General features: G+C 45.9%; 1 protein-coding gene across 1 annotated transcript in view; it reads right to left on the reverse strand.

Moving 5' to 3' along the window:
* The window catches only part of LOC126481742 (mushroom body large-type Kenyon cell-specific protein 1-like), a 234,457-nt gene that overhangs the window by 7,375 nt on the left and 202,902 nt on the right, over positions 1-24,180 (reverse strand). Inside the window, exon 2 of the mRNA XM_050105697.1 lies at positions 15,755-16,652. Within this exon, the coding sequence (XP_049961654.1) occupies positions 15,755-16,652 (898 nt within the window). The remainder of the gene's footprint in view (positions 1-15,754; positions 16,653-24,180) is intronic.

Genomic DNA, 24,180 nt, shown 5'->3' on the forward strand with positions numbered 1-24,180 from the left:
AAATTAAACGCAAACTCTGCAGTACCCCGATGCTGGCGCAAATGATGACCTATGATACAGAGTAAGTGCAACAGGGATGCAACGGCGAAAATACAGAGGAGTTCTACGTAACAGAAACATCCTACTCCAAATTGACTGTGGAATAATCTACCACTGCAAAATACCACTGAGAAATCCATCTCTGTCGTGCCGTAGCGCATAACATGACTGATTTTGACAGACTGCGTAAGGTACAGCACCATCAGATAGCAGACCTCCATTTAGCCAATCACTTTCGATGGTACTGGAACGTACAAAGAACAGCACGGCGCATGGTAGTCTGAAGTCTACAAATCAGCTCATTGTTGACGGACAAAGAAACGAGGAGGACCAAAGAAACTGTGGACAGATAACCTCACTAAAGCAGCACAGCCACGCCCAGAAGACGCATCGGATCGAATTAAGTATCGTATGTTGATAAACAAACTAACTCTATTGACCATGGGTCTAAGCTAGGCAGAACAAGAAAAAGTACAGAGCTCTGACAATGTACACGTCCGAATGGGAGCACCCTTCCTATCTCATCTTCTAAATATCAAGACACAAGCAAACGCCATTCGAAATGTCAAAATTTAGAACATACTGTATACATGGTCCACATTTTTAAATTGACTTTGCCTGTGTTTTATACAAGCATTTAAGACTTCTCCTCTCCCTCTCCGCCCCCCCCCCCCCCAATCCGCCTCACGCAACCTCTATGCCAGAACATGACACAGTGGCGGTATACTAATGATACCCGTGTCCATGTTCTTTCCGAACAATGATACGTATCTCCGGCAACATAAAGAATTGTTACTCGCACTCGGCGGTTGCGTCAAAACAGAAAGTTGCTCCATTCCGCCTCCGCAGCAGTTGTTTGCAGAAGTAACAATCAGTGTGATAGCTTGTTTATGCCGCCAGTCTGTTTCTTATTCCGCATGAACTCGTGAATTCACAAAGATAAACTTTATTGGAGTTTTATGCAAACGTGACTGCCCGCCGTCACGACATCTGAACAATTTCCTGGAAGAGCTCGGCGATTAGGGCCCTGATTGTCTGGCAGTTCCCTCACGAGATTATATTTCACGGGCTATCGGGTAATATCTTTTTGCGGACGCGCGACGACCAGTAGAGCAGATAACGAATTTAAAGAAACGTTCTTTGGGATTAGTTACTACCGCTGTCGCACTCTCTCTCTAAGCGGCGCTTCATTTGATTGCTGCAGCCAGAAATAAATTTACGAAACTTAAGGCAGTAATATAATTTGAGAGAAGGAGAAATATAACCTTCTTTTCCAATGTATCATACAAACTCTGAGGTATTTCATACTAGTTACGATATCAGACTGACGTATTGTATCCTTATGTCTTAGCTAGAGCAATATGAAAGATTCATTAGAAAGATTGCATACCGCCATTAGTGATATTAACTATCAATAAAATTCCAGGACAGTCGAACGAGATTGGTGACAAAAATTCGTCGGTTTAGCCGGGAGGTTGGCAGCAACACATTTTGCACCAAGCGGTATTCACTCAGACAAGCGTTATATTTGTACGTAGCATCTTGTCTGTTTGCTAGCATTGATCCAAGCTTTTACACCAGCGATCGAGATGGTGGAACGCCCTAGTGTGGTAGCACTCGACTCAGAGGTAGACAGTTTCAATCCTGGTAGTGGAAGAGAATTTAGTGGTCACAGCTTGCTTGGAAAAAGACAACTGGTTTCGTAATTTGAATAAAATCATTTTGGGTATTAGCTCGAGTCATTATGAAACACTAAAAAAATTAAAATGCTGACCTTTCGCAGAATTTGCAAAGATTGTTTTCACGGCAATCAACTGTACTTAATCGCCCTGAAGAGGCAGCTGCGAAGTCGGTCGAAACGTCATCATTTTAGTAGTTTTAGTTTTTCATGATGACGTGGCCCAACACCCACAATGATTTCAGTCAAAGTGACACTTGTCGTGAAAGCCTACGAAATTATATTGGTGGTGTAATCTTTCTGACCATCAGGCTACGTGTCAATGCATTGGATTTAATCCTAAATATCTCCGCAGTCTCTAGCTGAGTGACGGCATGTGACACTGCTCCAGGTGATCCGTCCGTCTATTGTGGACGTTAATCTCAAACTGCGATTCCGCTGGCACCCTTCTCTCTCATCGTCTGGAACAACGCAGGCGTGGTTCTAGAGTCCACATTACCATGTCGCAGTCAGCTACAGATACGAAACAAAAACTCACATTCGAAACGGGAAGGTTCCCTGAGTGCACCTAAAGAAAACCCTTTCCGTCCGTGCAACTGAACTCCAAGGTCACAACTCAGCAAACGATGTCATTTGACGTCAGACATGGGTCAGTAGGTGAGCAATCATTTACAATAGGGGACATAATTGTCGAGAGCATTGAAAAAGTGGCATCATCTGTGCTCCGTGGATTAGCGGCGAATTCTTGTTGCGTTGTACTAAGAGAAGTGCAGTGATAAAGGGACTCGGTAATGGCTTCCTCTACCAGCACTCGTTGCTGTAACGAGCACTCTCACTTCTTGACTAGCAGGATCCCTCAAAGAGCTCACAAGCCATGGCGATAAAGCAGAACAATTGATTATGTTTCATCGTGTGTTCAGCTGAGGTAATAATTCCATTTTTCTACATGGCCTTTCGACAACCGAATCTGTCGTCTTCTTCAGGTGGCGCGAGCTGTGTTTACGCGAGTAGTCCCTACCTTGGTGTCGCACCGCCGCTTAGAGTTGAGTTCGATCCTTGGCGCCCGCTACAATACGCCCTTTGACGTTCATTTGTTGCTCGTTGGTTTTTCGATGCCCGCAATGTTATTCTACGAAACGCCCATTCTCTCGCCGCTTTCCACCTCTGATGGATAAGACGGCAGACGAGGTCTTAACAAAGTTGTGGAACCGAAGCCTTGGTTAAATTGGAAATCGGTTCAAATGGCTCCGAGCACTATGGGACTTAACTTCTGAGGTCATTAGTCCCCTAGAACTTCGAACTACTTAAACGTAACATAACCTAAGGACATAGTGGCCGTGCGGTTCTAGGCGCTACAGTCTGGAGCCGAGCGGCCGCTACGGTCGCAGGTTCGAATCCTGTCTCGGGCATGGATGTGTGTGATGTCCTTAGGTTGTTGTTGTTGTTTTCAGTCCTGAGACTGGTTTGATGCAGCTCTCCATGCTAATCTATCCTGTGCAAGCTCCTTCATCTCCCAATACCTACTGCAACCTACATCATTCTGAATCTACTTAGGGTATTCATCTCTTGGTCCCCCTCTACGATTTTTACCCTCCACGCTGCCCTCCAATGCTGAATTTCTGATCCCTTGATGCGCCAGGACATGTCCTACTAACCGATCCCTTCTTCTAGTCAAGTTGTGCCACTTGTCTTCTCCCCAATCCTATTCAACACCTCCTCATTAGTTACGTGATCTATCCATCTAATCTTCAGTATTCTTCTGTAGCACCACATTTCGAAAGCTTCTATTCTCTTCTTGTCCAAACTATTTATCGTCCATGTTTCACTTCCATACATGGCTACACTCCATACAAATACTTTCAGAAACGACTTGCTGACACTTAAATCTATGCTCGATGTTAACAAATTTCTCTTCTTCAGAAACGCTTTCCTTGCCATTGCCAGTCTACATTTTATATCCTCTCTACTTCGACCATCATCAGTTATTTTGCTCCCCAAATAGCAAAACTCCTTTACTACTTTAAGTGTCTCATTTCCTAATCTAATTCCCTCAGCATCACCCGACTTAATTCGACTACATTCCATTATCCTCGTTTTGCTTTTGTTGATGTTCATCTTATATCCACCTTTCAAGACGCTATCCATTCCGTTCAACTGTTCTTCCAAGTCCTTTGCTGTCTCTGACAGAACTATAATGTCATCGGCGAACCTCAAAGTTTTTATTTCTTCTCCATGGATTTTAATACCTACTCCGAATTTTTCTTTTGTTTCCTTCACTGCTTGCTCAATATACAGATTGAATAACATCGGGGAGAGGCTACAACCCTGTCTGACTCCCTTCCCAACCACTGCTTCCCGTCCTTAGGATAGTTAGGTTTAATTAGTTCTAAGTTCTAGGCGACTGATGACCTCAGAAGTTAAGTCGCATAGTGCTCAGAGTCATTTGAACCACTTCGGCCGGCCGAGGTTTAAATCCCGGAAGATTGGTGACAGGGGAGTACGATAAACTCATGCTCGAGTTCTTCGAACCACGCATGGGCACAGAGAGCTCTATGGCACGTTGCATTGTCCTGCTGGTAGATACCATCGGCGGAGCAACAACAAACTGCATATAGTGGTGGACACGGCGTGCAAGGATAGATGCGTACTTTGGTTGATCCATTGTGGGTTCCAGAATGATGAAATCACCAATGGAATGACACAAAAACATTCGGAGACTATAACGCTTCCTACTCAAGCCTCAACCTTCCGACGATTGTTGCAGTGCTGTACACGCCAATGGTCCTGTCCAATGGAGCATAAAACGTGATTCATCTTAAAAAGGCCACCTGTGGTCACCCAGTGGACGTCCAGTTGCGCTACCGGCGTGCAAAATCGAGCCTTCGTCGCCGCATGTGTGCACGAACCAGTCGCCTGCTGCAGCGGCCCATACGCAGCAACGTTCGCTGAACGGTCGTTGAGGAGACACTGCTGGTAGACCCTTGGTTCATCCTGGAGGTCAGTTGCTCAAGAGTTGCACGACTACTCGCCCGTACCCACCTCCGCAGCCATCGCTCACCCCTGTCACCCATGGTCCTTGCTGCACCACAGTTGCCTCCCCGCTGGTTTTGGATCGCGCCATTTTCTCATGCACGGTATACTTTAAGCACGGCGGCACTCCGACAGTTTACAAACTTAGCCGTTTCGGGAACCCTTCCACCCTTGACGTGACAGCCAATGATCACATCCCTTTGGACGTCAGATACATCACTTCATTTCCGCATAACGACAACGACTACACTGTTTTCCGCGTCCCCCCCCCCCCCAATCATCCTTCATATACCTTTCGCTGCTAGTGCTACCACCTACCACCGGTGAGTGGTTATTGCCCTTTGAAGTCGATCAAATGCGGTGGTTGTTTGAGGAGTTACTGTGCAGACAGGGAGGTCTGACTATCGGCCCCTAGCGGCAAAGTCAGAGAGAAAGTAACCAAAGGATGTCCTCAGGGCTCCGTCCTGAGACCTCTCTTTTGGGACATCAATATGGAGCCACTTCTGGAAGACCTAAAGAGCAGTGACGATGTGCTAAAGGCCATAGCCTACGCTGACGACCTCCTCCTTCTGGTTGGCGGCCGGAGTCGCGAGGATTTAGAGCCGTAAGTGGAGAGAGCCATAACTATTCTGACAGCATGGTGCCGCAAGGCAAAAATAACAATCGCGCCTAGTAAGTCAACATATTTGCTACTTAAAGGTCAACTTGTCAGAAATCCAACAGTAAGAATTAAGGGCTCACCAGTTCTTCGGCGCCGTGAGGCCCGATATCTAGGTGCAGTCATCGATGGGAGGTGGAACTTTACACCACACATTGACACCGTATCTCAAAGATCTCTGGTGTTGCAAAACAGCCTTATCGCAATAGGTCACAAACGTTTCCATCTTCCACCTAACCTAATAAAGCTTCACCACAACAGCATCCTAACATCGATAGTAGGATACGGATCAAGGGTCTGGGCACACAGGCTCATGAGCGTCATGCCTGCCGTGGCCGTAAGAAGGGTACAGCGAAATATGCTCCTGCGTTCAGTAGGAGCATACAGAACAACTCCTGGGGGGGGGGGGGGGGAGGGGACGCTTCTAGTGCTAATGGTGATCTTCCACCAGATTTCAAAATAAGGGAGCAGGCTGCCTGGTACTGCGTGAAGAAGGAGAGGAGGGAAAAAATAATGGAAATAATGGGAGTTTATGTTGGGGACAAGCTTGCAAAAAAAAAAAATGAGTGGGTTAGAACTATGGCAGGATCAATGGAATAATGAGGAAACGGGGCGCAGAACCTATGAGCTGCTGAGAGACATAGAGGAACGCTTAAAGCCCACATACCTCAAACCTACGAGAGGACTGCTGCACTTTCTTACTGGACATGGGCCCTACCCGACATACCTGTGTCGGTTTGGGAAGCGGGCTACACCAACATGTGACTGTGGCGCTGCGCAGGGCACTCCAGAACATGTGCTGTATGAGTGCCCCCTCTTCGATGACGTTGCAAAGCAGCTCAGACAACAGCTCCCAAACAACGACACGCACAACCTGCTAAGGCAAGAGGACACATTCAATGTCCTAAATAAGCTTTCAGATGAGATGTCAAAAAAGGTCCTTAGGGAATTTCTGAGGAACAACCAGTAACAATCACAGCGCCTTAGACTCCGTGAACCCTCCCTGTTCCACCGGGGCCTGGACTTGGCCAGCCGCTTCACGGCTGGGATCCACCTTGCCTTGAATTAGGGGGGAGGGCGTGCATTATCTACCGATCAAGACACGCACCAATTGAGACGTTAGATATAAGAATTAGGTTAGAATGTAGAAAGATAGGATAAAACTTCTCAGCAGAGCACTGCAGCGAAACAAAGTCATCGGCCAGACCAGTGCCAGGGCAGGCCCACTGGGATCAGCTCTGTCAGCCAGGCCAACAACAACTAGGTTTATAGATCACTGGCACACCTGTAACGCTGCAGATAGCATAGGCTAGTAGGATAAATTAGATGTACCTTAATAACAGGTTTCAGAGAAAGATATAAAATAACCAATACTTGGACATAGGTAGAAATTAAAAACTAGAAGACTAGATATCCCTGCAGCGGTAGAGTAATTATAACTACTTACCTGTAGTGTACCAATAACAGCTGCAAAAATGTAAAGTATGAAATTAGAATCCACTAATGTATTTAGGTAATGGGTTAACATGTATAAATACAGTAATTGAATAAAGAATTAAAAAAAAAAAGATGCGGTTGTTATACGAGGGTCACTCCAAAACAAATGCACACTATTTTTGTAAAAGTACAGTTTTCATTCTGCATGTGTGAAAGTTTTACAGTGTGTAGATACATCCTTCCCGCTTGTTTTCAACCTGTTCCCGTGAGTGACGCCGTCACAGCACGTCTTCAAGATGGCTGCTACACTTGACTTTCGTCAGAAGTAACGTGCTGTCATTAAAAATTCCTGTGCTGTGAAAACGAGACAGTGGGAAACATCCACAAGAGGTTGAAAAAGGTGTATGGAGGTGCTGCTGTCGATCGCAGTACAGTTAGTCGGCGGGCAAGCAGGTTACGTGATGAAAGCGGGCACGGCAATATTGAGGACTGTACTCGCGGCGGCAGGCCTCGTACAGCACACACTCCAGACAATGTGCAAAGAGGTGACTACTGACAGACGCATCACAGTGAACGAATTGTCACGCTACGTTGGGATAGGGGAAGGGAGTGTCTGCAGAATACTGAAAGTGTTGGCGTTAAAAAAGGTTTGTGCCAGGTGGGTTCCCAGGATGTTGACAGTGGCTCGCAAAGAAACAAGAAAAACGGTATGCAGCGAACTTTTGGAACAGTACAAGAATGGTGGAGATGAATTTCTTGGAAGACTTGTGACAGGTGATGAAACGTGGCTCCATCATTTTTCACCAGAGACGAAGAGGCAATCAATGGAGTGGCATCATGCAAATTCACCCAAGAAAAAAAATTAAAACCACACCACCTGCTGGAAAAGTTATGGTTACGGTGTTTTTCGATCCCGGAGGACTCTTGCTTGTGGACATCATGCCAAGTGGAACCACCATAAATTCTGATGCAAATGTGAAGAAACTTCAAGCTCGACTGAGTCGTGTTCGACCACATCGGTAAAAGCAGGATGTTTTGCTGTTGCACGACAATGCACGGCCACATGTCAGTCAAAAAACCGTGGAAGCGATCACAAAACTCGGATGGACAACACTGAAACACCCGCCTTACAGTCCTGACCTGGCTCCATGTGACTATCATCTCTTTGGGAAACTGAAAGACTCTCTTCGTGGAACAAGATTTGAAGATGATGACTTCCTTGTGCACGCTGCAAAACAGTGGCTCCAACAGGTTGGTCCAGAATTTTACCGTGCGGGTATACAGGCGCTGGTTCCAAGATGGCGTAAGGCAGTTGAGAGGGATGAAAATTATGTGGAGAAATGAAAATATTGTTCCTAAAGGATGTATCTACACACTGTAAAACTTTCAAACATGTAGAATAAAAGATGGATTTAAAAAAATATATAGTGTACATTTCTTTTGGAGTGACCCTCGTTATAATGTGACTGGACCGTGTCCTTTCACCGATATGTTTTTGACGCGTATTAGTTATGGTGTACCCTGCACGTGGAAACAGGCAATAAAGCGCTGGATTTCCTTTGCGGATACTGCTAAAACCCGCAGGTTGACGGCGCTCAACTGATTAAGTTACAAGGCGATCAGCGAAGCGACTGGCGCCGTGGGTCGTGACCGGCGCACAGAGAGAGAGCCTCCGAATACGAGCGCCCCTGGCCGCGCCGGCGCCACATACGGCTGCTATCTGCGCCGGGCCCATCCATCCGTGCGACAGGCGAACCGCACCGCCTCACGGGTGCTCCATCACCGCTACTGGGTCCTGCTCCGGCCGGCACGACCACCACCACTTCCACAGCACGCCACGGCCGAGGCGGGCGATTTGTCGGACATGTCAGGCGACGTTAATCGGAGAGATAGTGGGGGTACTCAGAGCGGTTATTTCCTAAAATCGTTTCGGTGTTCAATAACAACGCTGCACGGATACACAGAGATCGTTCACAATGACGGTGCAGTGCTTCTACGTTAATTAGTGTCTGTGAAGCGATAAACAGGAGTACTTAGCACTTATCTTCAAGAGCACGGAGCTACAAGTAACAGACAGCTATGGAATTCAATAACAAGCTATTAGAGTGGAAGGAGTAGCTTCTGTCCCAACTCTCGGGTTATCGTCGCGACCTCGTGAAGTGGAGGTTGTAGTATCGAATCTCATCTCTGGCAGCGGTGAGGTTTCTGAATGTGTTGTTACTGTGTAGACATTAGAGCATAATTCGTACCCAATTGAATTCTTCGTGCCCAAAGACTGGAAAGTTGCACAAAAAAATGGTTCAAATGGCTCTAAGCACTATTGGACTTAACATCTAAGGTCATCACTCCAGTAGACTTAGAACTACTTAAACCTAACTAACCTAAGGACATCACACATCCATGCCGAGGCAGGATTCGAACCTGCGACCATAGCAGCAGCGCGGTGCCGGACTGAAGCGCCTAGAACCGCTCGGCCACAGCGGCCCGCCGAAAGTTGCACAGGTAACACAATATTCAAAGAGGTAGTAGCAGTAATCCACTAAATTATAGGCCCATATCATTAACGTCGATATGCAGCATGATTTTGGAACATATATTGTGCTCGAGCATTATCAATTGCGTCGAAGAGGACGGTGCATTGACACATAGTCAACACGTATTCAGAAAGATCGTTCTTGTGAAACGTAAATAGCTCTTTCCTCACGCGAAGTGCTGAGTGCTACTGACAAGCAATTTGAAATTGGTTCCGTATTTCTAGATTTCCAGAAAGCGTTTGACACTGTACCACACAAGCGGCTTGTAGCCAAATTGGGTGATTATGAAATATCGTCTCAGTTATGTGACTGGATTCGTGATTTCCTGTCCGAGAGGTCACATTTAGTGGTAACTGACGAAAAGTCATCGAATAAAACAGAAGTACGTGATTTCTGGCGTTCCCCAAGATAGTGTTACATTGCCCTTGCTGTCCCTTATCTATATAAACGATTTAGGAGACAATCTGAGCAGCTTTCTTAGTTTGTTTGCAGGTGATTCTGTCGTATATTGACTAGAAAACTCATCACAAGATCAAAAGAAATTGCAAAACTATTTAGGAATCTGTATTGTGGGAAAACTGGCGATTGACCCTAAATAATGAAAAGTGTGAAGTCATCCACACGACTTTTAAAAGGAATCCGTTAAACTTTGCTTACACGATAAATCAGCCAAATCTAAAGGTCGTAAATTCTACTAAATACCTAGGAATTACAATTATGAACAACTTAAATTGGAAACAACTCATAGAAAACGTTGTGTGGAAGGCAAACCAACGACAGTGTTTTTATTGGCATAACATTTAGAAGATGCAACAGATGTCTTACAGAGGTTGCCTACACTACGCTTGTCCGTCCTCTTTTGGACTACTGCTGTGCGGAGTGGGATGCTTATCCGATACGATTAACGGAGTACATCGAGAAAGTTCAAAGAACAGCAGCACGTTTTGTACTATCGCGAAATAGGGGAGAGAGTGTCACGAGCGTGATAAAGGAGTTTGAGCGGACTTTATTAACACAAAGGCGTTTTTCGTTGCGGCGGAATCTTCTCACGAAATTTCAATCACCAACTTTCCCCTCCGGATGAAAAAATATTTTGTTAACGCCTAGCTACATAATAAAACAAGGGAAATCAGAGCTGCCACCGAAAAATATAGGTGTTAGTTTTTTCCGCACTCCGTTCGAGAGTGGAATAATAGTGAATTATTGTGAAGGTGGCTCGATGAACCCTCTGCCACGCACTTAAGTGTGATTTGCAGAGTATCCATGTAGATGCGGATGTATGGCCTGTCTGGCGTTGTTATTTCTTTCCATGTTTTCGCACGTCATATATGTGGACCTGTTTTGGTATAGATTTTATGTATCTAGTTGGAGTGTCATTCTCTTAGTCCAAAGTTGGACAGCGTCGACCGATTTCAGGTACACTTCAAGTACCTGATGTTGTAGCCGGTCTACCCCTACGACACGCATTCCTGGAGTATTTGCTGCAACTTGCTGCAACAGTTTCGTCACTGTAAGGGAGTATCGAATCCTGTGGTGCTCTTCACTAGCGCACGGAAAAGTACTTCCTTTTGAGATTATAGTATTCACCAATTCTAGTATTTAGTATTGATCAATCTACGGGAGGCTTTTGACGTTACAAGACGCGATGAAAATACAGGGTGTCTACACCGAAATTTCGTATTGTGTAAGGCAATTTAAAAAACCGGTAAACCTTTCTTCGTTTCAGGTCTGACTTTTCCGTTGGGTGCAGAAGGAATTTTGCAACATCTGGTGCACTTTCGTTGTTGAATTGTTGTTGGCAGAAGCGGAAATAGCGTCAAAAAATGGCTCTGAGCACTATGGGACTTAACATCTATGGTCATCAGTCCCCTAGAACTGAGAACTACTTAAACCTAACTAACCTAAAGACATCACACACATCCATGCCCGAGGCAGGATTCGAACCTGCGACCGTAGCGGTCACGCGGTTCCAGACTGAAGCGCCTAGAACCCCACGGCCACAGCGGCCGGCTAAATAGCGTCAGTTCAGGAGGAGGCACAAACAGTGCTTTGGTACGGAGAGTTAAAATCAAACATTACGGTGCAAAGGCAGTTTCGTGGTGTTTACAGGCAAGCAGCATCAGACGCCAAGACTATAAAAGTATGGCACAGTCGGTTTCTGGAAACTGATAGCACTGCAAAGAGGCATGGAGGGGGTCAGCTCTGAAGAACAAGTTGAGAATATCCGCCAAACATTCCAATGAAGTCAATGAAAATCAGTTAGTCAAGCTCCATGAGAACTTGAGTTGCCTCGTGCAACTGTTCGTAAAGTCCTCAGAAAGCTGTTGCGTCTGTATTCATAGAAGGTGCAGATACTGCAGGCTATAAAGCGTGATGATAAGCAGCGACGATACGAATTTGCATGTGAAATGCTCAAACGAATTGACCGGAATCCTGCATTCCTGTGAAGCGTAATTTTTTCTGACGAGGCGACATTCTTGTCTCTGGAACTGTGAACGAGCATGATGTTCGAATTTGGAGGTCGCAGAATCCACACAGTGTAAGGGTAAAGGTACGAGATAGCCCGAAATGTGAACCTTCGGTATGGCCTCATGTGTGACAAGGTAATTGCACCGTTCTTCTTTGCCAAAACAACTGTCACAGGAACGGCGTACCTAGACGTGCTGAAGATCTTTGTCTCTTCCCAGACTGGAGACTTGCAACCAAGCCTTTGGTTTCAGCAAGATGGTGCTCCACCTCACTGGTCGCTGGATGTTCGGACAGCTCTGAATGCAACATTTCCTGGACGCTGGACTAGGCGAAGAGCATCCATGAATTGGACTCCACGTCCTCCTGACATCACACAGTTGGATTTTTTCTACGGGGCTACGTGAAGGACAGAGTGTTCACCAATGCCGTGCGGGACACTAAAGACCTTCGTACTCAGATGAGGAAGTCATTGACACCATTCCTTCCGACATGGATGGAAATGGAAAACATATTCGACATTCTTCGTGTCACCGCGGGGGCTCATGTGGAAGTGCAAGTATTTTTTTTTTTTTCAAAACGTATCTTCACATACAACTTATTTTTGAGAAAAAAAGCCGCGCGGATTGGCCGCGCGGTTTGAGGCGTCATGTCACGGACTGCGCGGCCCCTCCCGCCGGAGATTCGAGTCCTCCCTCGGGCATTGGTGTGTGTGTGTGTGTGTCTGTGTGTGTGTGTGTGTGTGTGTGCGTTGTTCTTATCATAAGTTAGATTAAGTAGTACGTAAGTGAAAGGACCGATGACCTCAGCAGTTTGCTCCCTTAGGAATTCATACACATTTGAACGTTTTTGAAAAAAATAAAGTTGCTTCATTTAGTTTTGTATATGGAACACATTTAAAATAGGGAATTTCGGTGTAGACACCGTGTATATTGGAAACACGGTGATTACCGTGTAAGACGTGTATATTTCTATTGTCAAACCATAGTTTATGAAAGATGTTTATATTTTATTAATAGGATTAAGTAGGAATAATTAATATTTGTCATGTTGGAAATAATTGTGGTAGCAGGGAATGTCTGCACCAAAGTATTGTCGTCAGGAGAGGCCGCACACATTGATATAATTTTAAAAAGGGCGGGAGAGACTGCGTACGGATACATTTCAAGAAAAGAGCGGGAAAGACCGCGCATTGATACATTTTGTAATGGTAGCAGGGATTGTCTGCCCCAGAAAGCATTGTTGGCGGGAGAGATCGCACTTCAGCGTTCGTAGGAAGTCAGTAGCGCGCAAGATGTGAAGCGAGTCGGTAGCAGGTCTGAAGCGAGAGGTTGAGAGGAGGGGATGTGCCTGACAGCCAATAGCTATGATTTACAAGAGATTATAAACGGATGTACAGAGACATCAGCTAACTATTATCATAAAAGGAACTAATATTATTGAATTAATTTTTTGAGAAACTCAAGACTACTGAAGATATGTTTGCGCATTGCTTGTTAGAAGATTATTGTAAAAAGTAAGTCCCATTTGAACGTTTGTAAAATCATTTCATTGAGAATATAATTAATTTTTGCCAGCAATATTGCATTACTGGTTACAATCCATCTCAAAAACCATCAACGTAAAACTTTGCCAAATTTTATTGTTGTCAAGAAAAAGTTTAACTATGAATTACATAACGCCAGTCAAATTAATGAAAGAATAACGTCAGCTTTGCTATTAAAGAATAACGTCAGCTTTGGTAATAAATACAGCCACTTATTATGACAGCCCACCAGCAGCTAATAGAGTATAGTAAAACAGAGTAAGTATATTCATGTCGCAGTTCGATGTAGCAGTCAGATGGCGATCCAGCAACACTAAAAAAGGTAAGGAACAGTTTTGGGTTATTGCAGGTAACGACTGAGGGCCACGACGACGGCACATTCTATGTTTCGTCGAAATAATAAGAAAATCACTTCTAATAAGCAGCAATTAAATTTGTGTGCGAAGAATGAGAAAGAGAATAAATTTCAAAGGGAAGATTTCGTTTGTTATTATTAAGCAAGAGATAGAAATCCGAAGGGAAGGTTTCATAGGATATTGTAGAAGGGAAGGTTTCGTAAAAAACAAATGAGATATACAGGGTGTTACAAAAAGGTACGGCCAAACTTTCAGGAAACATTCTTCACACACAAAGAAAGAAAATATGTTATGTGGGCATGTGTCCAGAAACGCTTACTTTCCATGTTAGAGCTCATTTTGTTACTTCTCTTCAAATCACATTAATCATGGAATGGAAACACACAGCAACAGAACGTACCAGCGTGACTTCAAACACTTTGTTACAGGAAATGTTCAAAATGTCCTCCGTTACCGAGGATACATGCATCCACCCTCCGTCGCATGGAATCGCTGATGCAGCCCTGGAGAATGGCGTATTGTATCACAGCCGTCCACAATATGAGCACGAAGAGTCTCTACATTTGGTACCGGGGTTGCGTAGACAAGAGCTTTCAAATGCCCCCATAAATGAAAGTCAAGAGGGTTGAGGTCAGAAGAGCGTGGAAGCCATGGGATTGGTCCGCCTCTACCAATCCATCGGTCACCGAGTCTGTTGTTGAGAAGCGTACGAACACTTCGACTGAAATGTGCAAGAGCTCCATCGTGCATGAACCACATGTTGTGTCGTATTTGTAAAGGTACATGTTCTAGCAGCACAGGTAGAGTATCCCGTATGAAATCATGATGACGTGCTCCATTGAGCGTAGGTGGAAGAACATGGGGCCCAATCAAGACATCACCAACAATGCCTGCCCAAACGTTCACAGAAAATCTGTGTTGATGACGTGATTGCACAATTGCGTGCGGATTCTCGTCAGCCCACATATGTTGATTGTGGAAATGTACAATTTGATCACGCTGGAATGAAGCCTCATCCGTAAAGAGAACATCTGCACTGAAATGAGGATTGACAGATTGTTGGATGAACCATTCGCAGAAGTGTAACCGTGGAGGCCAATCAGCTGCTGATAGTGCCTGCACACGCTGTACATGGTACGGAAACAACTGGTTCTCCCGTAGCACTCTCCATACAGTGACGTTGTCAACGCTACCTTGTACAGCAGCAACTTCTCTGACGCTGACATTAGGGTTATCGTCAACTGCACGAAGAATTGCCTCGTCCATTGCAGGTGTCCTCGTCGTTCTGGGTCTTCCCCAGTCGCGAGTCGTAGGCTGGAATGTTCCGTGCCCCCAAAGACGCCGATCAATTGCTTCGAACGTCTTCCTCTCGGGACACCTTCGTTCTGGAAATCTGCCTCGATACAAACGTACGGCGCCGCGGCTATTGCCCCGTGCTAATCCATACATCAAATGGGCATCTGCCATCTCCGCATTTGTAAACATTGCACTGACTGCAAAACCACGTTCGTGATGAACACTAACCTGTTGATGCTACGTACTGATGTGCTTGATGCTACTAGTACTGTACAGCAATGAGTCCCATGTCAACACAAGCACCGAAGTCAACATTACCTTCCTTCAATTGGGCCAACTGGCGGTGAATCGAGGAAGTACAGTACATACTGACGAAACTAAAATGAGCTGTAACATGGAAATTAAGCGTTTACGGACACATGTCCACATAACATCTTTTCTTTATTTGCGTGTGAGGAGTGTTTCCTGAAAGTTTGGCCGTACCTTTTTGTAACACCCTGTATAGAGGAGACGGGAAGGTTTCAACAGGAGCTGTTGGCAGGCAGAAAGCGCAGTGTGGCAAGGCGCAGCAGTAAGGCGTGCGGCGTACCTCGGGCAGCGCGATGGGAGTCTCAATGGCGACGGCGCCGGCGCCGGGGGCAGCGGCGGGCTCCGGCGTCTCGGACCGGGCGTCGTGCCACTCGACGGCCTCGCCGTCCGACGCCGGCAGCGCGCCGTCGCCGTCGCACGCGGCCGCGCTCTGCTCGCACCTGTCGCCGTCCTCCGTTCCGGCACTTTCTGCGTCCAGATTCGCGCTCACCGACTTGTCCGCAGTGCACCTGCCTCCTGCACTCGTCCGATCCTCGGGAATTTCCTCGGCGGCGGCCGCGCCGCGTCCCGTGCCGCCCTCGTTCCTGGAGTCCAGCACGTCTCCGGGCCCGCCCCGGCCCGGCCTCAGCTCGACGCTGTCGGGCGGGCGGCCCTCCTCGGCCGGCCGGCTCCCGCCGCCGCCGGACGACGCCCGCCGCTCGCCGCGCACCACCTCCGCGTCGTCCCGCGGCGCCACCTCCCGGGCGGCGTCGGGCGCCGCCAGCTCCCCGTCTTCGGCGGACGCGGCGCCGTCGGACGCGTCGGCGGAGTCATCGTAGAGGTCGCGTGCCCGCAGCACTTCGACCCTGTCGAGTGGCAGTTCGCAGACGTGTTCCTCGCACACGTGCTCCTGGCTCTGCTCCGCGACGTGGTAGTGCTCCACGTACCAGGAGGAGGTCCTGGCCGGCTCCTCCGCGCCCTGTGACGACGACGAGCCTCCGGAGGCGGCCCGCCGGCACTTCTTCAGGTAGCTGCGCACCCGCTTGGCTCGCCCGCCGGACTTGCGTCTCTCCACCACCGGCTGCTCTTCCTGCTGCTGCTGCTGCTGTTCTTCCTTAGCTTTCTGCTGCTGCTGCTCTTGTTTGCGCTTTTGCTTCTCCTGCTTCTTGCTCTGTTGCTGGTCCTGTTTCTGCCTGCTCTGCACCTGGGGCTGTGTCGGCACCGTCGGAGGTGCTGCGACAGCTTGGTCCTCACAGCCGAAAAACTCGTCCCTCCGCTGCCAGAGTTCAGGGTCCGGAGGGATGGGCGGCTCCTCGGGATTTACCTGCAACACCGTCACAAACGACGCCATCAATTAAGGCAAAAAGTGTTGTTGATACATATGGCTACATTAGAAAATCATCCCGCAATACATATTTTCACATCTCACTGGATATCAACGCGAAAGTATTAATACCTCCACACATAAAAATTTTGAAAATAATAATAAAAATGTAAGTGTCGTGTGACTAGGGTCTCCCGTCGGGTATACCGTTCGCCGGCTGCACGTCTTTCGATTTGACGCCACTTCGGCGACTTACGCGTCGATGAGGATGAAATGACGATGATTAGGACAACAAAATCTCCGATCCAGCCGTGAATCGAACCCGAGCCCTTAGCATTCACATTCTGTCGCGCTGAACAGTCAGCTACCGGGGGCGGACGATAATAATAATAATAAAACGTAAGTAACAGAAAAGCAATAACACACACTTTCTGGCGATTTGCTATAATTTTCCTGATTATATCGCTGTATAATTTACAGAAACTGACTTTCTGACATGCTTCTGCATTCAAATCTGAGTATATCAGTAGATGGTCTGAACGCATAACAGCGGTTTTACAGACAGGACATTCATTTCTCGGAAGGAGTCCTATCCTGTTTAGAGATCGGGCTAGGCAGTTAGTATATTTAATGTTCTTAGTCGAAAGTTGGCTGCCTGTTCCATCCTCGGTTTATTCATGAATAGCCCCGTATATTCTAGTATGTTCCCTCAAACTTTTCGTTTTGACTTACTTGTTGGGTCTGCTACGTGGGAATCTACAATCGTTTCTTCAACAAGTTTTAAACTATCATGTGGAATAGGTTTTTGTTATACAGTTTGACTGTCACAGAGAAGAAAATAGCAACCAGCCACTTTCTACAATTCCATTTATTTATTTAAATAGCACCGTTACCAGTTTCGAACTGAAAGGTCCATCTTCAGACAGCTAGTTCACGTTACGATACATTTTACATTTGCTTTTTCCCAAACATGAAATTTCCTTGTGATGGTGGTGGTGTCGTTGAATAAACCGCGTCATTCCATTCCAGTGCTGAGGGCCTGTGATAATGCAGCAGCGAAGATTGTATGATGCACTTTTTTTTTAAGTATATTTATACACATAATCTGAAGTATAGCTCACACACCCAGAAATTTCAACAAACGGAAGTATGTACACAAAGGTGGCAATGTCGCAACCATAACGATATTATAATTTGCCGAGCATATGCATCGTTCTAGGGAGAACCAGAAGCATAAACAACTGTCCAGTGTGGCGCTTACACCATCATTGCCAGTGCGAGGCTTGGAGATGTGTCGAGCGTGTGGTGTGGGACAGAGATACAGAAAGCGGACTGGCGACCCTGCAAGGAATCCTCCGTCTTCTTCCACGCAGAAGGCATCGGGCGCCCACCTTCCTACCTACAAACCACTATAGTAACGACACAGAGCACACAGCTTGGAAACAAGTGGCACAGGAGAGTGATTTCTATGCTTATTCCGCATGTGATTATGTTCCGCATTCGGTTCGTCAGAGTTGTCGTCAATACTCAAAATGACAGGGAAGAGCAACGTAACCGAAGTAATGTAACCACGTAATGACAATCTCCAGACTGTAACTAGCTAGGGCAATACAAAGTTTTGTCAAATCATTGTTGCAGGTATTATCAACAGTCTCACAAAGGGACCCTCCTTACTGCAAATCACGGATTTTGATGCACTTCAAATATGTTGTAGTGGCGCTTACCCTGGGTACCTGGCTATCCGGTTTTTTAGTGACGGGCCTTGGTTTTTGAGAAAATTGATTTTGAAGTTCACTGCGCGATTTGTATATGTGTTACATTACATATATTCCGAGCAAGTCAGCGTAGCGTAGCGGTAAAGGTTCACGGCTACTGCGCTGGAGGTACTGTGTTTGAATCCTACTCATGTACTTTTTTTTTATAAAATCGATCGAATTTTTCAATTTTATTTCAAAGAATATCAACAAACAGTGTAAGGTGTGCAGTATTATAAAGATATTTCAGTAATTAATTTTTTCAAATTTTCATTCCGTTTATGATTCGCATCATATTCTCCCAATTCATCTCTGTCTTTCGGCCAAGAGCTCCTGTATTGCGATACATATCTCATCGCCAATTGCAACGGAATTGGCAGAGATCACGCGAGGCGGTGTAATCGTTACGAGATTCAAATCGTGGAGTAGATTTTCGGTGTATTTAAAGGCATTTGTGATTTCGCCTTTTGATTCTTCGTTCAACTCCTCTACTTCTGGATCTTCTTCTGGCTGCACTACTGCAGAAACACTTGGTTCTTCCATTTCAAAGATTTTTTCTAACACACGGCACTAGAGAAGCTTTGCGAGAAACTGACGCTGTAGTTAGATGCGAACGTAAAGGAATGCAACTCGCATCCTGATTGGCCTAGGAGCTGGGGTTCCTGTTACGGCTAACAGTATTCACGGGAGAGGGGACGATAATGGGCGGAGATCGATTTCAGGTAATACAAGAAGCGACCGTTGTACGAACATTTGGCACTCCAACTGCGAACCACAAACAGAACGAATATTTGAAAAAATTAATAACTGAATATATCTTCACAATTTCGCACACCTTACACCGTTTGTTGATATTCTTTGAAATAAAATTGAAAAATTCGGTCGATGTTGGAAAAAAAAATACACGAGCAGGATTCAAACACGGTACCTCCAGCGCGGTAGCCGTGAAACTTTACCGCTGCGCTACGCCGGCTTGCTCGGAATATATGTAATGTTTTTTCTCAAAAACCAAGGCCCGTCGCTAAAAAAAAACGGATAGCCAGGTACTCAGGGTAAGTGCCTCTACAACATATTTGAAGCGCATCAAAATCCGTGATTTACAGTATTGAGGGTCCCCTTGTCAGATGTATAACATCAGTATAGCTGAAATATACCCATCGTGAATAAAGTAAACAATGTGTTTAAGTATCATTTAAAAACGATAGACCGGGAATAAAGACCATGTAATGGACAAAACTGTAGGTCTTGGAGTATTCTAGTTAAGGAGAATGCATACTCTTTTAACACCTATCTCTTTTTTACATGTACGAACCTGATCCGGATTTAGCTCGGCTGTCTCTCTAAGAAATAACTTGAACACATTGCGTTACGATACACTCTGAACTTCTTCGTAATTTAAAGCTCTGTTGCAGAGGAATTGGAAAGTAAAGTCTCCTCCGTATCAAGGTCAGCTGAGACTGAAGTCCAGCTTACTTTAAGAAGTAACAGGGAAGCAGCGGCCGAGTTCCGTGTAATGAACGCTCGCAGCATTGGGTTGGAAGATTAGCGGAACAAAGGAAAATTTTTAAGTCAGGATGTACTCAAGAAGATTTAAATCTCTTTCAAGAAGAGTACCAGTGTAATCACTGATCCACCTCCTTGCTTCTTGAAAGATCGCATCTTGAAGTCTGGTTCCAGTATAGAACAAGTGGGCAATATACGAACCTGTCAAACCTTCCGTTGCGCCGTACACTGCCCTGCATCATGAGTTCGATTCTGGAAGCTCTTTAACAACACTCACGTTCAGAAAAAGACAGAACAGCTTGAATGACTGGAGATAGGACGTTCATATTCACAGGGCATGTACATTAGCTTGTTCTGCACAAATGATTCTCATTTCAGTCTTCTCGATTCAGTATGTGTGCCCTGTTGCCTACTAGCCACAGGGTCCGCCATGGACCCTGGTAACTTATTCCGTGCGTGACACATCGACGCATGTAAAGCGCGAATGGCGTCTGGTGGTATTCCCATCCGTGCTGCATTCACCTGGTTCACCTGTGGTGGCTGGCATTGGGACGTAGAGCTGCACCCACCATTTCACCATACCCCACACATATTCGACTGGCGACAGGACTGCTGATCTGGCAGACCAGGGCAAATGGCTGGCATCTTGTGATGCCAAGAAGGCTCGTGTTCGTTCAGCAACATGTGGTCGTGCATTGTCTTGCTTAAAAATGGCGTCTGGGGTTCTGTGAGGAAAGGGTATGGCTATGGGTCACAGGATGTCATTCACATAGGTCACACTGGTCACAGTGCCCTGGACAAGCATCAGCTGTCTTTTGTGTTTGTACCCAATAGCACCCCACACCATAAAGCCTTGAGTTGGTGCTGTATGTCTTGTGCGAATGCAGTCACCATTTTCAAACAAACAGAACCTGTATCTTTCAAATAACTTCCGGGAATTCAGCCAGGTAACACTTTCAGCGACCGCCGATATTTCAGCGGGAGAACACCCCGCCATTTTCAAGGCAAACTGCAACGGACAGGCGGCGTACATGCAAATTTAATACCTCGGTTCTCGGACAGAAGCAGGAAAGATAACACACACACACTGAACACTAGTGCCACCAAAGATGACCAAAGTCAGAGCTATCGATAGTGAGACTATGAATTCGCAGGTGAGGTAGCATTGAGTCTGTCCCTCTGTTTCTTGACAAGGGAGAGAGCCGGATTCCCAACAGAGTTTAAACAGAAACCTCCATCCCTGTTAACGAGGTTGCTCGCTAATTTAATCTCAACTGCCTCCCTAATAACACTGTCCCAATAGCTGGACGTGCATGCCAATATCTCGGTGTTATTACTGTACATCGGGTGATTGATGATAATTCTGAGTCAACACCTAAGTGTACTGCCTTTTTGCCTTACGTAGGAAACACGTCCAATAAGATCGGTCGTGTTTTACGGAAATACGATGTGAAATGTGTGTTCCGACCTCCATCTAAAATTAGAGCACTTTTGAGTTCCGTTAAGCATGATCTTGGACTGCGTAAGGCGGGTGTATATCGTATTCCTTGTAGCTGCGGCATGGCATATATTGGTCAAACTATCAGGACCATGGAGGACAGATGTACTGAGCATAAACGGCACACACGATTACAGCAGCCAAATAGATCTGCTATTGCCGAACATTGCTTGGATACTGGTCACCCCATGTTATATAATAACACCGAGATATTGGCATGCACGTCCAGCTATTGAGACAGTGTCATTAGGGAGGCAGTTGAGATTAAATTAGCGAGCAACCTCGTTAACAGGGATGGAGGTTTCTGTTTAAACTCTGTTTGGAATCCGGCTCTCTCCCTTGTCAAAAAACAGAGGAACAGAGTCAATGCTGCCTCACCTGCGAATTCATAGTCTCACTATCGATAGCTCTGACTTTGGTCATCTTTGGTGGCACTAGTGTTCAGTGTGTGTGTGTTATCTTTCCTGCTTCTGTCCGAGAACCGAGGTATTAAATTTGCATGTACGCCGCCTGTCCGTTGCAGTTTGCCTTGAAAATGGCGGGGTGTTCTCCCGCCGAAATATCGGCGGTCGCTGAAAGTGTTACCTGGCTGAATTCCCGGAAGTTATTTGAAAGTTGTATACGCCAGGAGAAACTCAGAACCTGTATCTGTCCGAAAACACTATCTGATGCCATTCCTGTCCCCATGACGTCGTTCCATAGACCATTGGCATGTAGTATATTCTTGCACGTTTGTCAAAGGCTGGGGGAGAAGTGGACGACGCGCACGTAACACATGCCGTAATAAACGGCGACAGACTGTCACCCCTGATGGTGTACGACGTATTAAACTCTTATACTGTTGCGCCACAGCCGAGGAGGACGCAGATCTGTCCTGCAATGCAGTTCGGATGAAGAGTCAATCTTCCAGGGGGGTTGGTCTGGGTGGTGCGACCTGGCCCAACCCGTCGCCTTCTACAGCCTTCCGTGAACCATTCTGCACACACCCGTTGCACTACGGAAACACTTCGTCCCACACGAGCAGTAATTTCCTGTACGGATGCATCACATTCTCTCGTTCCAAAAATACGCCGTCTTTCAAACTCACTGATTTGACGGTATCGTTCACGCATACGTCAGTGAGGCATCCTGCACGTCCGCTAATGTCACACTAATCCATTACCTTCGGTTTATAAAGATAACGACAGCCGCAGGCACATTTTACGTGTCGGTGGTGTTGCGCCATGATATCTATCTTGACCTTGAACCCGCGGGCCGACATGGTTCAAATGCTAATAATTTCCACAGAACATACTGATTTACATGTCCTGTGAATATGAATCTCCTATCTCTAAACGTTCAGGGTGGTCTATTTTTTCTGAACATGAGTGTATTTGCATCTAGATAAGATGTAATATTCAGTTAAGCTCAAAAACAAAACAAATAAATAAAAATACCTATCACAAGTGCTTTTCTAACAAACTTAAAGCATTACAGTGGAGTAGTGAAATCAGGATTATAAGCTTAATGAATTAGAAATAATAAAAAGAAGACTTATATGGAAACTATTATGTCCTCAGAAAAACACAGGATTTTGAAAATCATGAAATAGCGACGAAATTCTGAGTACATTGAAAATATAGCAAAACCAATGAGGAAGATGAGGTTAAAATTTTTTGGACATATTTACAGAGTGGATGACAAGTAGCTCTTCAAATATCTTAGCGAAAAGAAATTAATAACCACCTGGATTGAAGCCGTTAGGAAAAACTTGGAAAGGAGAAACGTAAGAGAAGAAGTACTGGAAAGACAGAGTTTTATGGAAAAAATTTTAAACCCGGAGGGAAAATGTAAGGAGCACAAGGCGGTCTGATGAAAGGAAAAAGAAAAGGTGAAGCAATGAAAGAATGCTGGAATAAAAGGGAAGAACAACAAAGGATTAAAATTTAAGATTGCAACGTCGCGCCCAGAATGCCTTAACGCAAGGGAAAAAAAAGCAAAAAGGTAGTGTTACTTTACATGAGTTATTTCCAGAAAGAAACTTCTTGTTTTTGTTTCTTTTTTTTTTCTTTTAAGGAAAGAAATCTTTCACAACCGGACGTAAGTACAAATGAAAAAGAAATAAGATCGAATTACCAATTGCAGTTAACGATTCGTCTTCAAGGGTATTAAAAAGAAGATGAACCTAGAGATTACATAAGTTTCAGACCAATCCTTCAATTGCTTCCAGAGGAATAAGTGCTCACGCCAACGGGGGTTTCAGATGTTGATAACCTGTTGTGTAAATACAGGTGCGCTTCCAGACACCTCCACTCCACAACCTGTACATGTTCCTGGAGACCACAGGGTGAGGAACACGACCGACAAACCAAAAAAAGCGAGCGGAGGGAGTCGTTTAGCGATTCACCAGGGTGAAGGTCCCACTAATCTGGGGGACAATCTGTTCCCAATCACAGCCTCCATCGGATAAGAGAGGGTAGCAGCCCGTCGCGTTAACGTGTGATCGTCGCTGCGTGACCAATTAGGGCATTAGCTGCGGGGGCAGCGCCAGCAGCCGCGTCCCGATACCGCGATAGCCGGCAGGTCAGGGGCCGGTGGCGCTCGGCGAATGCGGTGGGAGCGGCCAGCCAAAAGCGAAAGCTGTGCGGTTCAAGTGCGCCACACACTCCTTAACGAACGGTGCATGTACCGATAGTGAGCAAGTGGGAGTTTCTTTTGTTTATGTCAGATATGCTAGCGTCGCCTTGATAGGGATAGTACTAGCATAGTAACAGGTCAGCCGAACAAGGATACA

This window comes from Schistocerca serialis, chromosome 5, assembly GCF_023864345.2.
Source record: "Schistocerca serialis cubense isolate TAMUIC-IGC-003099 chromosome 5, iqSchSeri2.2, whole genome shotgun sequence".
NCBI lineage: Eukaryota > Metazoa > Arthropoda > Insecta > Orthoptera > Acrididae > Schistocerca > Schistocerca serialis.